The sequence below is a fragment of the Theropithecus gelada genome, chromosome 16 (genome assembly GCF_003255815.1).
Source record: "Theropithecus gelada isolate Dixy chromosome 16, Tgel_1.0, whole genome shotgun sequence".
NCBI lineage: Eukaryota > Metazoa > Chordata > Mammalia > Primates > Cercopithecidae > Theropithecus > Theropithecus gelada.
The window spans coordinates 60,204,985-60,219,200 of NC_037684.1; the positions used below are offsets into that span (position 1 = coordinate 60,204,985).

Sequence of the window (14,216 nt, forward strand, 5' to 3'; positions counted from 1 at the left end):
CCCACCGCCTAGCTGGGGCCCAGATCGCCGAGCTCAGCCCGCGGGCGCCGCGGCTCCGGGCAGCGCTCGCTGCCCCGCCCACCGCCGCGCCCGGCTCGCGCTCATTGGTCGAGGCGAACGGCCCCGCCAGCGCCGCCCAATCGGAGCCCGGGACTCCCGCCCCCTCCTGGACTAAGGGTCCGCGGCGGGCGACGCCGGAGGGGCCCTCCCTGCCCTGCGGCGGGACCGATCTCGCCACGCCCCCGGCGTCCTGGGGTCCTCGAAGTCCCTCCGGGCCGCGGCGCGGGCCCTTCACCCGGGCCTGCAGGGGACGGTGCTTCCCCGCCAAACCCTTTGCACCCCCATCCCAGCCTGCGGGAGCCAGAGCGCCCCTCCCTCCCGGGCGAGGCGCGGTGCGTGCGAGGGAGGGGCGAGGCCCGGGGAGGAAGGCCTTGAACGGCAGGCCCAGGAGTGTAGCTTCTGCAGGGCGGGGGCAGGGAGCCGAGAGGTGGCTTAGCATAGAGTGAAGTGCTTGCTCGGTGAGCAGGCGACAGGAATGGCCTAGCGGGGGGCGAGGGAATGGAGGGAAGTCAGCAGGACATGGTGACCTTCGCCGTGGCTGTTCCTAGGGACTCTGCCCCCACCTCTTCCCCTAATGCCTCTGCGTGTGAATCTTCTGGCACTACCACTTGCCCCATATCCTTCCCCCAAACCTGATCTCCTGTGTCCCTGTCTCGAAGTGGAGCCAGGAGCCTGGGAGTCACCTGCAGCCTCCCTGTTTCCTGCTCCAACCAGTCCATCTCCAGGCCCTGCCATGCTGCCTCTTAACTATACCTGGAATCGGCCCTCTCCTGTCCACCCCACTTCCCCTCCCTTAGCTCAGGCTACCACCATCTTGTCCCTGATTGCTGCAGAAGCCTCCTCCTCCCTGGCTTCCAGCCTCATCCAGTCCCACCTCCTACTAGCCTTTCCCTACCTGGCAGCCAGAGCAAGTTTTCAGGAACACGAGTCCACCGAGAGGCATTTCCTGTGGCTCCCCCTTAGAATAGGTCTAATCAAGCCCTGTAGAACCTTAGTCCCAGCCACCTGCCTGTTTAATGCCTACTCATCTTTCAGGGCTCAATTCAATCTTGCTTCTGCCCAGAAACTTTCTCCGTGACCTCCCCACTTCCCAGCATGGGTTAGTCGCCCCACCCAGGTACTTCCTTGGCATCTGGTACCTGCCTGTTCCTCATCGGGACTGGGAGCTCCTCGATGGCAAGCACTGTGCCTGATTCGTCCAGCACACAGCCTGTCACATGGCATAGGTGCTCAATGGATGTTTGTTGAATGAATAATTCCAGCAACTTCTGGGTGTGGCTTTTGACCTCATGGTTCAGGATAGCAGCTAGAGCTCCAGCAATCACATACGCATTCCGGGCAGTGGAGTGGAGAAAAGGATGAAGAAGAGGGCAGGGGTCTGCACCAGCTCTCTTTTCAGGAAAGTTCTCAGAAGTTGCCACATGGCACTTTCACATACACCACTCGAGCTTACTCATGTGACCAGACCCAACTGCAAGAGGAAGCTGGGAAATGCAGCTTCCATTCTGGGCAGCCACACGCCCAACCAAGAACCACGGACTGAATTGCTACAGGGAGAACAGATATCCGGACTCCACCATTGAGAGGGTGGAAAGATTGAGGGGCAGAGCTCGACTGTATGCCAGGCGCTCTTTACAGGTCTTTCCTCAACCCTACTAAAAGCTATTATTCTCCAGGTGCAGTAGCTCATGCCTGTAATCCCAGCACTTTGGAAGGCTGAGGTGGGCGTCTTATTTGAGCCCAGGAGTTCGAGACCAGCCTGGACCACATAGTGAAACTCTGTCTGTATTTAAAAAAAAAAATGCTGTTATTATCCTTAACTCACAAAGGAGGCTTGGAGAGTTAAGCCGCTTCCCCCAAGGGCACACAGTGAGCTGTGGCAGAGCTGCAATAGAAACTTGTCTTTTCCTTGCAAACCAGACAGCCTGGAAAGTCAGGAAAGGGTGTGTTCTAGGAGCTACTGGAAGGAAATCTTTCGACAAGGAGGGCTTGGACAACAATGTCAGATTCTGTTAGGCCAAGCAGGATATGGGGCCCAAGTGTCTGCTTAGACTTGGCAACCAGGACACTGCCAGTGACCTTGGCAAGGGCACCTAGGAGAAGTGGTTGGGGTGGAGGCCAACTGCAGAGGAAAGTGTGGACTGGTCTTTCTGGAAAGGTTGCAGTGAGGGGAGAGTGGGCAGAGCTGCTGGGGAACCTGGGCCAGGAGGAGGCAGAAGAGGGGAACAGATATAGGGGTGTGAGAACGGAGGTGGCTTCTGCTGGTCAGCCTCTGGGCTGGGTGGTGAGGCTGAATACAGAGGAGGGGCTCTTTTCTGCTCACTCGGAAGGGAAGGGGGTAGGAAGTGCAAAAGCAGGTGTGTTTGGAGAAAGAAGGGGGTGTGGAAGAGGAAGCTCCAGTCTTATAAAATCTAAGTGATGGATCTTGGTTGGGGAAGAGAGCAGAAGGCCAAGGCCCTGAGGGAGATGGCAGGGGCTGGCCTGTGTTGTCCAGTCCAGTAGCCACTAGTCACATGTAACTATTTAAATTAATTAAAAGTAAATTGGGCAGTCATGGTGGCTCCCACCTCTAATCCCAGCACTTTGGGAGGCCGAGGCAGGCGGATCACCTGAGGTCAGGAGTTTGAGACCAGCCTGGCCAACCAACATGGTGAAATCCCATCTCTACTAAAAATACAAAAAAAAAAATTAGCCAGGCGTGGTGTTGGGCACCTGTAATCCCAGCTACTTGGGAGGCTGAGGGAGAAAATTGCTTGAACTCAGGGGGTGGAGCCTGCAGTGAGCCGAGATCGTGCCACTGCACTCCAGCCTGGGCGACAGAACAAAATTCCGTCTCAAAAAAAATTAATTAAAGGTAAATAAAATACAAATTTCATTTCCTTGGCTGCATATTTCCACCCAGGCCACCTGTGGCTTTTGGGTACCCTATTGGACAGCATAAAGAATGTTTCCATCATTCCAGAGTGTTCTACTGGACGGCACTGGTCTAGACGGAGCATGGTGACTGGGTGGGGAATGCTGCCCAGAGATCCTACCTGGCTATAAGTCCAGGCCTGAAGTCATGCCCACAGTAGGGCCCTCCACACAGTCTCGGTCAAGACCCTTCTCCCCTCTTTGGGATTCCCCCAGATCTGCCTCCTGGCACAGCCAGCCCCTTCCTCCCCACTGTTTCACGAGGCCCCCCTGGGGTTCTCCACTTGTCCCACTGCCAGGCCTCTCACAGCCGTGGAGGGTTGGGAAGAGTGCCAATGTTCAGGGCTGTGCCAAGATGGCAGCCCATGGACAGAGGTGAGCTGACCTCTCCACCCAGCGCTGACCCTGCTGGGCTCAGGTTGTATGAGTCGGCTCACTGGTCCCCACCAGCCGATCAAGGGGGATCTCAGAGATTGCCCAGCTCAGTCCCACATTTCACAGACGAGCACACCGTGTTTCAGACAGGTCTGGAAAGAAAGCATGGACGGCAGAGGTTGTCCTCATTCCCTTTATTGTACTACGCCCCTCGCTTCTCCCAAAGCTTCTGCTCAGACACAGCCAGGCAGGTCTTGGGAGCTGGGGCCGAGCCATAGGCAGGGAGCCCAGGATTTGGCTGGGGCTCCCACCCCAACCCGAGGTAGCTGAGTAAGGATTCATGGCTAGGAGGGCTGTCCTGGCCTGGCACGCTTGGAGAGAAGCCTTTCCCTATGGAGGTGACATGGCACGGACCATGTGTGTGTGCTTGGGGGTGTAGGTGTGTGTAGATGGTTGTGTTTGCAGAGCCCAAGCTGTTCACATACAGTGTGGAAGGATGCTGTGTGCACGTGGGTGGTGTGTACACTGGGTTGTGTGCAGGAGACACCGTGTGGCATGTGAGCACACAACACACACGCTGAAGGTGTTTGAGACCCTGTTCAGTGTCTGCGCCCGCCAGGCAGTGCAGGCTCAGGGCTGAGTCTGTCTCCCGCTCAGGAGCTTAGAGTCAGAAAGCTCCAGGACAGCACTTCTTTTTTTTTTTTTTTTTTGAGGCGGAGTCTGGCTCTCTTTCCCATGCTGGAGTGCAGTGGCGTGATCTCGGCTCACTGCAAGCTCCGCCTCCTGGGTTCACGCCATTCTCCTGCCTCAGGCTCCCAAGTAGCTGGGACTACAGGCGCCCGCCACCTCGCCCGGCTAGTTTTTTGTATTTTTTAGTAGAGACGGGGTTTCACCGTGTTAGCCAGGATGGTCTCAATCTCCTGACCTCGTGATCCGCCCGTCTCGGCCTCCCAAAGTGCTGGGATTACAGGCTTGAGCCACCGCGCCCGGCCAGGACAGCACTTCTTAAACTTCGGTCCCAGAATGGCCTAGGGAGTTTGCCATCCACGTGGATCATATGGCCAGCCCTGGAGCCTTTGGTTCAGGAGGTCTGCGGTGGGCCCAGGAGCTTGCATTGTCAGTGATTCCCCAGGGAACCCCAAGGCCAAGAAGAAACAGGGCTCAAGCAGGGCTGTCTAATAGAACTTTCTTCGATGGTGAAAATGCCCTGAGCTGTCCAGTATGGCAGCCACTAGCCACGTGTGTGTACTGAGCAGTTGAAATGTGGCTAGTTCAACTGAGGAACTGAATTTTGTGTTTCATTTGATTTTATTTTAGTTTAATTTAGTCACTTATGGTTACTGACTGCCACATTGGAGAGCCCAGATCTAGAGAAATGGAGGCAGCGGGTTGGATAATGAGGGTCCAGAGAGAGAAGCACAAAGCTAGGGTACAGGTATGTGAGAGGGCCCTGCCCAGTCCCAGCCCTTCCCCACCAGGAGCGGCTGAGGCTGGGGTAGGGCTCCACTGGGGGGTGTGGAGTTGGAGCCAGAGCTCAGATTTGCACAGGTCTCTCCTAGTATGCACCCTGAGCTTCTGGCAAACTGCTATCTGCCTGGCTGAGAGGGTAGGAGACTTCCTGGGGAGGCCCCTCTGCCCTGGCTGGGACCCACCAGGGCCCCAGGCTGGAGCCTCACGCTGCATCCAGTCAGGAGTCCCGGGGCGACCATCAGGATGTCCTCATGTTCTCCTGCAGGCCCAGGGTGGAGCCGGTGGCTGCGAGATCACGCTCATCCTGTGTGTGTGGGGCAAGGGTTGCGGGATACAAGTCAGCGCTGGGGAAGCAGCTGCCACATCCCCCACCCCAACACAGACACACACGCCGGAGGCCTTCGGAGGGCCTGGTGCAGGGGCTTCTCTTACCGCCCCTGGCCCCATGTCCTCAGCGTACTTGAACTTCTTCTGCTTGTAGTAGTGTCTCTTGGGCAGGATGTGAAGCAGTAGCAGGTCACAGAGAACTGTGGCCTGGGGTCAGGGCAGGGCATGGAGACAGCGTGGGAATCTGGGGCGGGTACAGGGCCCTCCACATCCCACCTCAGTCCCTGGCGGTGTGGCCCCGGCTGGATCCGACCTCACTGGAGGCCAGTTTCCTGGAGGGTGGATGAGGCCCTGCGGGACCCTCAGGGGACCAAGATGGTTCCACCCAACTCTGTCCTGCCCCAGCTCTGGGCCCTGGTTTTCTTAGATCTACTGTGGGTGGTGGGGTGGGCAGCCGCTGGCTCAAACATGAGAGACGGGTAGGGTCAAGTTTCAGGGTGAGGCACATGCTGCTGCTACTGAGTTGTGGAAGAGGAGGGGCCGACCCCAGCATGGTGACCCGGTGACCCCAGCGCTTACCACCCCAAAGATGCCAATTCCAGAGCCGATGGTGGTCATCGTGGGGATGATGTCAAACTTCCCAGCCTGGTGGCAGGACCCAGGGAGAGAAGGGTTAACCGTTGGAAGGGGCCCAGCTGGAAAAGGTTGGACCTGGGACAAGGGGACTTCCCACCCTTGGCTGTGAACTGTGCCCCCCTCTGACTCTACATGGGCCACCAGCTGCGGGTCAGTAGACTTGGGTTTTGACCTTGGCTCTGCCTCCCTGGGCCCAGGGAGACTGTGGGGGAGGCATGGCCACAGGTTGCAAAGCCCTGCCCTGGACATGCCCCACGCCCCATCTGTTGTTATAAGTAAAACTGCTGAGTGAACCCACCCAATCTCCGGTCGTCTATAACTGTAGCCGCCCAGAGGTACTCACAGTGTGTCTGTGAGAATGAGTCTCAGCTGCCACCACCCTCACGCTGGACACTCACCTTGCCGTCCACCAGGATGTCAAAGCGAATCCCAAACACCTTGAAGAGGTGACGGTGGTTGGTCCTGTTCTCCACAAAGTGCCTGGCAAACCTTGGGGAAGGGATCAGGCGGCGGGAGCGTGATGCAGGGGACTGTCTTGGGTCTGGGGTCCTTAGCGCATCAGGGATGCAGGAGCTTTAGTGGTCTCTGAATACAGCCCCATCCCCAAACCCGGGCAGGATCCCAGGCCTCATTCTAGCAAAGCTGTACTCAAGTCTTGCCCCAACTCCTTTTTTATTTTTATTTATTTATTTATTGTGAGACGGAGTCTCGCTCTGTCACCAGGCTGAATGGAATGCAGTGGCAAGATCTCGGCTCACCGCAACCTCTGCCTCCTGGGTTCAAGTGATTCTCCTGCCTCAGCCTCCTGAGTATCTGGGACTATAGGCACGTGCCACCATGCCCAGCTAATTTTTGTACTTTTAGTAGAGACAGGGTTTCACCATATTGGCCAGGATGGTCTCGATCTCCTGACCTCGTGATCTGCCTGCCTTGGCCTCCCAACATGCTGGGATTACAGGTGTGAGCCACCGTGCCCAGCCCCAACTCCTTTTTGTTTGTTTGTTTGTTTGTTTGTAAGAGATGGGGTCTCATTCTGTCACCCAGGCTGGAGTGCAGTAGTATTATCACAACTCACTGCAGCCTCAGATTCCTGGTCTAAAAGCAATCCTCCCACCTCAGCCTCCCAAGATGCCTTGATTACAGGTGTGGGTGCTGTGCCCAGCCATTGCTCCAGCTCCCAATGTCAGCAGTTTCCCCAGCTAGTCCTGGCCGGTGGGCCTCGAGGGGTCTGAGACCCAGGGACAGGGGATTTGAGACTTCAATATCTTGCTCCCTGCTGGCTTCCTGCATGGCCACCCAGGCAGAATGGGAGCTGCCCAGGACCCTCTGCTCCCCGCTGGGGACACTTTCTCAGGCCTGCAGGGTTCTGGGAGTGGAAAAGCCCGCAGGACCACAAGGAAGAATGTGCTGCTGGGGGCCTGGCAGGTACCTGAAGTTGAACCCTGGGGAGAGATTTTTCTCCTCGTACAGCCCATGGAACTCGTAGATGGGTTTGCAGTGTCGTACGTGCCAGTCCAGGTCACAGTGCCAGTCGATGGTGATGCCAACCACTCCGCCCTGCCAAGGGCACACGTAGTTAAGATCTGGGATTTCGGGATCAAAAACCCCCATCTCAGCCCGGCACGGTGGCTCACACCCGTAATCTCAGCACTTTGGGAGGCTGAGGCAGGTGGATCACCTGAGGCCAGGAATTCAAGACCAGTCTGGTTCATATAGTGAAAACCTGTCTCTACTAAAAATACAAAAATTAGCCAGGTATGTTGGTTCACGCCTGTAATCCCAGCTACTCGGGAGGCAGAGTTAGGAGAATCACTTGAACCTGGGAGGCGGAGGTTGCAGTGAGCCAAGATGCGTCACTGCACTCTAGCCTGGGCAACAGAGCCAGACTCCGTCTCAAAGACAAAAACAAGCAAAAACCCCCATCTCAGAGCTGGTACCAGCACTCTTTCAAGAACAGAACATTTTGGAGCCGGGCGCAGTGGCTCGCACCTGTAATGCCAGCACTTTGGGAGGCTGAGGTGGGCAGATCACTTGAGATCAGGAGTTTGAGATCAGCCTGACCAACATGGTGAAACCTGTCTCTACTAAAAAATACAAAAATTAGCTGGGCATGGTGTCGGGCACCTGTAATCCCAGCTACGTGGAAGGCTGAGGCAGGAGAATTGCTTGAACCCGAGAGGCAGAGGTTGTTATGAGCCAAGATCATGCCGTTGCACTCCAGCCTGGGCAACAAAGCAAAACTCTGTCTCAAAAAAATCAACAACAACAACAGTAAAAAAAAAAAAAAACTGAACATTTTTTATTTAAGAAAAGATACTGAGAAGCTGTTTTGGGGTAGAGGTCCTGCCACCCTCACTGGCCTTCCCTCCCATTACCCTCCACACTCCAGCTCTCTGATCATTTCATTTGTATTTATTTATTAATTATTTATTTATTTTCGCCCTGCTCTTGTAGCCCAGCTATGTCCTTGTTATTCCCTTCTGTTTCACTCTATGTGTTTCCTTTGGGAACATTTCTCGCTTTATAATCATAAGTTTGTTTAGTGTGATTATGTATTAACCCATCTCTTCCAAGACTGAGCTCCAGGAGGACGAAGCTATCTGCTATCTGTCTCATTCATCACCAACTCCTGAGTTCCCGGCACAGGTCACAGTGCAGGAGGCAAGCAGTTACTGCATTAATTAAAGATGGAATCTGTAAAGATGTGGACTGAGAAGAAAACATTTGAGAAAGCGAAGCTCCTCTGGGCGAGGCAAGTAACAGGTGGAGATGGGCTGAGCAACAGAAGAGCTGGAAGGTGGTCAGAGAAGAGGGCAGGGAGCTGGGCAACTTGGCAGGAGCCTAGTACTGAGAAGTTCCCAGCTGAAGATGGCAGGGAGACCTTTCTTCCTTCCTTCCTTCCTTCCTTCCTTCCTTCCTTCCTTCCTTCCTTCCTTCCTTCCATCCTTCCCTCCCTCCCTCCTTCCCTCCTTCCCTCCTTCCTTCCTTCCATCCCTCCCTCCTTCCCTCCTTCCCTCCTTCCCTCCTTCCATCCCTCCCTCCTTCCCTCCTTCCATCCCTCCCTCCTTCCCTCCTTCCCTCCTTCCTTCCTTCCATCCCTCCCTCCCTCCCTCCTTCCCTCCTTCCCTCCTTCCCTCCTTCCCTGCTTCCCTGCTTCCCTCCTTCCTTCCTTCCTTCCTTCCTTCCTTCCTTCCTTCCTTCCTTCCTTCCTTCCTTCCTTCCTTCCTTCCTTCCTTCCTTCCTTTCTTCCTTCCTTCCTTCCTTCCTTTCCTTTTTTTGAGACAGAGTCTTGCTCTGTCGCCCAGGCTGGAGTGTAGTAGTGCGATCTCAGCTCACTGCAACCTCTGCCTCCCAGGTTCAAGTGACTCTCCTGCCTCAGCCTCCTGAGTAGCTGGGATTAAAGGCACACGCCATCACGCCCGGCTAATTTTTTGTATTTTAAGTAGAGATGGGGTTTCACCGTGTTAGCCAGGATGGTCTCAATCTCCTGACCTCGTGATCTGCCCACCTCAGTCTCCCAAAGTGCTGAGATTACAGGCGTGAGCCACCACGCTCGGCCCTGATGGCAGGGAGGTTTTTAGAACAGGGAGGTCTAACATTCAGCACGTGTGTTGCTCTGGTGTGAACCCCCTCCAGGGGTCAGGAAACTGAGGCCCATGGGCCGGATCATGGCCAGGTTCATTGTTCGCATCTTGTCTGTGGCTGCCCTTGCCCTTCCACAGCGGACTTGGGTAGTTGGCACAGAGCCCATATAGCCGGCAAAGCTGAAAATAGTTCCTCTCTGGCCCTCGAAAGAAAAGTTTGCTGACCTCCCTTGTAGACAGACAAATGTGTCGTGAGTGGGTTATTTTGGTAACATCACAGAAAAGGGATTGATTTAGTTCCTGAATAGGCAACTGCGAGAGCAGGACTAATAAGGAACATGTGCTGACAGGTGTATAGACTTCCCACGTGCCAGGCAGCGAGGCATGCCAGGCACACCGCGTGAACTCACTTGACCCTCGGGACGACTCCACGAGACTGGCACCATTATTGCTCCCCGCTTGGTGGGTCCAAAAACTCAGACCCACTGAAGTGAAGAGACTTGTCTGAGTTCATACTGCTCATTTGGGGCAGAGCTGGGATTTGAACCCAGTCAGATAGTTCTGTGCTCGTAGGGACCGCTTCTCCGGAATCCCAGGTGACTGTGAGGATCCCAGGGCACAGGATTTCTCAGGGTCATAGGCTATAGGATTCAAGCTGCTTTTTTTTGTTTGTTTGTTTTTTGAGATGGAGTCGCTCTGTCGCCCAGGCTACAGTGCAGTGGCGTGATCTCGACTCACTGCAACCTCCACCTCCTGGGTTCAAGCGACTCTCCTGCATCAGCCTCCTGAGTAGCTGGGATTACAGGCGCCCGCCACCATACCCAGATACTTTTTGTATTTTTTTTTTTTTTTTTGGACAGAGTCTTGCTCTGTCACCCAGGCTGGAGTGCAGTGGCACGATCTCAGCTCACTGCAACCTCTGTCTCCCAGGTTTAAGCGATTCTCCTGTCTCAGACTCCCGAGTAGCTGGGATTATAGGCACATGCCACAACGCCTGGCTAATTTTTTTGTATTTTTAGTAGAGATGGGGTTTTACCATGTTGGTCAGGCTGGTCTCGAACTCCTGACCTCAGGTGATCTGCCCACCTTGGCCTCCCAAAGTGCTGGGATTACAGGCGTGAGCCACCGCGCCAGGCCATTAATTATTTTTTGAGACAGAGTCTCATGTTGTTGCCCAGGCTGGAGTGCAGTGGCACCATCTTGGCTCACTACAACCTCCACTTCCAGAGTTCAAGTGATTCTTGTGCCTCAGTCTCCCAAGTAGCTGGGATTACAGGTGCCCGCCACCACACACCTGGCTTTTTTTTTTTTTTTGTATTTTAGTAGAGATGGGGTTTCACCATATTGGTCAGGCTGGTCTCGAACTCCTGGCCTCAGGTGATCCACCCACCCTGGCCTCCCAAAGTGCTGGGATTACAGGCGTGAGCCACTGCGAGCCACTGCGCCCGGCCAATTTTTTGTTTTTTTTTTTTTTTGCTTTTGGAGATGGAGTCTTGCTCCATTGCCCAGGCTGGAGTGCAGTGGCGCAATCTTGGCTCACTGCAACCTCCGCCTCCCGGGTTCAAGTGATTCTCCTGCCTCAGCCTCCCTAGTAGCTGGGATTACAGGCGTGCGTCACCATGCCCAGCTAATTTTTGTTTTTTTAGTAGAGATTTTTGTATATTTGGTAGAGAAGGAGGTTTCACCATGTTGGCCAGACTGGTCTCGAATTCCTGGCCTCAAGTGATCCACCCGCCTCTGTGGGTATTATAGGCATGACCCACTGTACCTGACCAAGCTGCTTTTATCTAGTTTTTTTTTTTTTTTTTTTTTAAGCAGGATATCAACAAACATCCAGATGACAAGGTTTGCCCACATCCGTTCATTCTGGACACCTCCTTTGTGCCAGTTCCATGCCAGGACCCGCTGAAGACATGGATCTGACCTTCAGGGGGCCCCAGTATCAGGGGACAGACCCATAATATACTCAGCCCTCACCAAGGAGACTTGGGAGGATGCACTGGGCCTAAAAAGCCGTTATCAGGATCCTGCGGCCCAGCCCTCCCCGCCCGCCTGGCACCATGCCCCATACCTTTTCAGCCAGGGTGCTGAAGTTCTGGCCTGACTCTTGCACCACGTAGCCAAGCTGGAAGACAGGGCACAGGGGGTGCAGGCTCTTGTGATAGAGGCAGGTCTTCATGTAAGCGGCATTCACCTCTTCCACCAAGTTGCGCCTATGGTGGTGGAAGGTGTTGACAGCAGCTGTGTGTCATCCGGGAGGGTGCGTGACACGCCCCAAAACCTGGGGACCCCTCACAGGCTCCGCAATGCCCCTTTGATTCCTTCCATGCCAGCAGGAATGGAGATGGAGGGAGATAGAGACTGTGGAGAGCTCCCGGAGCAGCCTCGGCCAGCCACCTGCATTCCTGCCCTAGTTTCTCACGCACCTGTTGACCTTGAAGCGTGGGAAGCTGATGCTGTTCTTGATGAAAAGAGTGAAGTTCTCGGCCTCTCGAAGAAGGGCAGGGCTGGAGGACACCACACTCACTCACCGCCCCTCCCCAGAAGGCCCCCTGTGTGTCCCACACAGAGCTTGGCATAGCAGGGGGTGGGCCGAGCCTCGGGGACCTGCCTGCAGCCCTGGGCCGGCGGAGGGGTGGGTGTGCTCTAAGGTGGCCGGGGCCCAGGGGAATCTTTGGCCTGGGTTGTGCGGATGGGGTGAGGGTGGGGTCAGAAAAAGGGGTCAAGATCCTTTCTAGACCCAGGCCCCCCTCTGTCTGGCCTGGGACCCTGTTCTTAGCTCCCTGGAAGGTCAGAGCGTTACCGCGGAATGTCATCATCCACCTCCACGGGGCACCAGCCAAAGATCTCACATGTCTTCAAGGTGTCGTTGAAGGCCACACACTTGCCCGTGCGGATGCCTGGAGCCAGAGAGAAACCCCTGGGTGCCTGCACTAAACTGGGGTGTAGAGGAGGCCGCCCCAGGCCCCTTCCCCAGGAGCCTCCAGTGACGGGCCACTCGAGCAAAGGAGCCGAGGACAGACACGTGGCTGGGTCCAGGACGGGCAGGCCAAGCCTGGGCGGGGAGGAGAAAGGGCTGGAGGGAGTCCCTCCCGGAACCCGCCTCAGCGGTGTGGGGAGAGGCAGGTCAGCACCAAGCTGGTCCTGCAGGACGCCAGGGCCTGCAGCTGGGGGACTGTGGAGGGACAGGAGGAGGCTGACCCCTTACCTTGGGCCTTCCTCTTGGCCTTCCCAGGGGTACAGCCACTGTCATCCTTGCATATGCCCCCTTCTGGGTGCTGGGGGAGGCGAAAGCTGCTGGCCACAGGCCCCTTGGGTGGGGTCCTGAGAAGAGCCCCTCCCGCCCCCAGGACCCTAGGGAGAGCGTGGGGCAGAGTCTCAGACCTCTCTGTTGTGACACCTGCTCACAGCCTCCTTCCCCCGTTTCCTCCCACACTGCTCTGCCGAGGCCCCCCCCGCCGGGCTCATGCCCAGCCGCCCACTGTCAATGTCAGCTGGGCGGTGGGGGTGGGCACAGTCTCGGCACCCTGCCTGGTGCGCCGTATGCTGGGCGGGAAGGCTTAGCTCTGCAAGGGTTGACAGTTACTGTGTGTGAATATATGCCCGAGTTTCCACCACCGTGGCCCCTGCAGGAAGGCTCTCTGGTGTCCTCTCAGTGCCCATGGAGACTGTCTGCAGGTCATTTTCCCCCGTGAGTCCGAGAACGGGGCTGGCGGGCAGAAGTTCTCACCTCTGCGCAGTAGCCTTGAGTCTGCTTTGGGGTCACGATGAAATTGGTCATGACCACGAAGGAATTGTCCCCCTAGAAGAGGGGTAGGGGGAGGGCAGGGTGGGCTGGGAGAACAGCCTCAAGGGCCCCAATGCTGCCCCAGCAGGACCCTAGAGCCCACAGGACACGCAGCAGCCACCACACCCCCTGCCACCCACATGGGGCGATATCACCAGGCTGCCTCTGCCCGGCAGAGGTCCAGAGAGAAAGAGGAGCTGGGCTGGTCCCACCCAGCTCTGAGACAGGCCCTGTGAGGGGAAGGCGCAGCCCCGAGTCAGCTCACCTGGGCTGGGAAGACGTAGTCAGCCACGTCCCAGACCTGGGGGCCGAGGTCAGGGAGCTGGGTCACGGCCAGGCCCTTGAGTTTCACAGACACACTGCTGATGAGGCCGCTCGAGGTCTGGTAGCCCTTCTCGTAGAGGAACACCCACCTGTGCGGGTAGGGGACAGAGCGGGGGACGGAGGGGGAGCTGTGGTTCTGGCACCAGCTGGACCCGTCACATCCTTTCCCGTGCCCTCCCCAGGTGTGCCTCTGAACCACCATCTGCTCCTAAAGCACCTGGCTTGGGCTAAAGGCAGGACAACCTCCCGTGCCTCCCCCTGCTGGCCTGGGCCTGAAGTGCCACGGTGCTTTCGCTATGGAAATACTAATTCTGGCCGGGCATGTCATCCCAGCACTTTGGGAGGTCGAGGTAGGTGGATCCCCTGAGGTCAGAAGTTTGAGACCGGCTTGGCCAACATGGTGAAACCCTGTCTCTACTAAAAATACAAAAAGTAGCTTGGCCTGGTGTCAGGCGCCTGTAATCCCAGCTACTTGGGAGGCTGAGGCAGGAGAATCGCTTGAACCCAGGAACCGGAGGTTGCAGTGAGCTGAGATTGCACCATTGCACTCCAGCCTGGGCAACAAGAGCAAAACTCTGTTTTAAAAAAAAAAAAGAGGCCGGCCGCGGTGGCTCAAGCCTGTAATCCCAGCACTTTGGGAGGCCGAGACGGGCGGATCACGAGGTCAGGAGATCGAGACCATCCCGGCTAACACGGTGAAACCCCGTCTCTACTAAAAAATACAAAAAACTAGCCGGGCG

The 14,216-nt window shown here is 56.2% G+C and overlaps 1 protein-coding gene across 1 annotated transcript in view; it reads right to left on the bottom strand.

Annotated features, from left to right (window-relative positions):
* Positions 1 to 4,409: 4,409 nt before the first annotated feature.
* P2RX1 (purinergic receptor P2X 1) overlaps positions 4,410 to 14,216 on the bottom strand; it is a 22,432-nt gene continuing 12,625 nt past the window's right edge. Inside the window, exons 2-12 of the mRNA XM_025362585.1 lie at positions 13,418 to 13,565; positions 13,096 to 13,167; positions 12,574 to 12,643; positions 12,169 to 12,265; positions 11,792 to 11,872; positions 11,437 to 11,578; positions 7,211 to 7,338; positions 6,180 to 6,270; positions 5,725 to 5,790; positions 5,251 to 5,352; positions 4,410 to 5,122 (exon numbers count right to left, since the gene is read on the bottom strand). Coding sequence (XP_025218370.1) covers positions 5,057 to 5,122; positions 5,251 to 5,352; positions 5,725 to 5,790; positions 6,180 to 6,270; positions 7,211 to 7,338; positions 11,437 to 11,578; positions 11,792 to 11,872; positions 12,169 to 12,265; positions 12,574 to 12,643; positions 13,096 to 13,167; positions 13,418 to 13,565 — 1,063 coding nt within the window. The 3' untranslated portion in view covers positions 4,410 to 5,056. The remainder of the gene's footprint in view (positions 5,123 to 5,250; positions 5,353 to 5,724; positions 5,791 to 6,179; positions 6,271 to 7,210; positions 7,339 to 11,436; positions 11,579 to 11,791; positions 11,873 to 12,168; positions 12,266 to 12,573; positions 12,644 to 13,095; positions 13,168 to 13,417; positions 13,566 to 14,216) is intronic.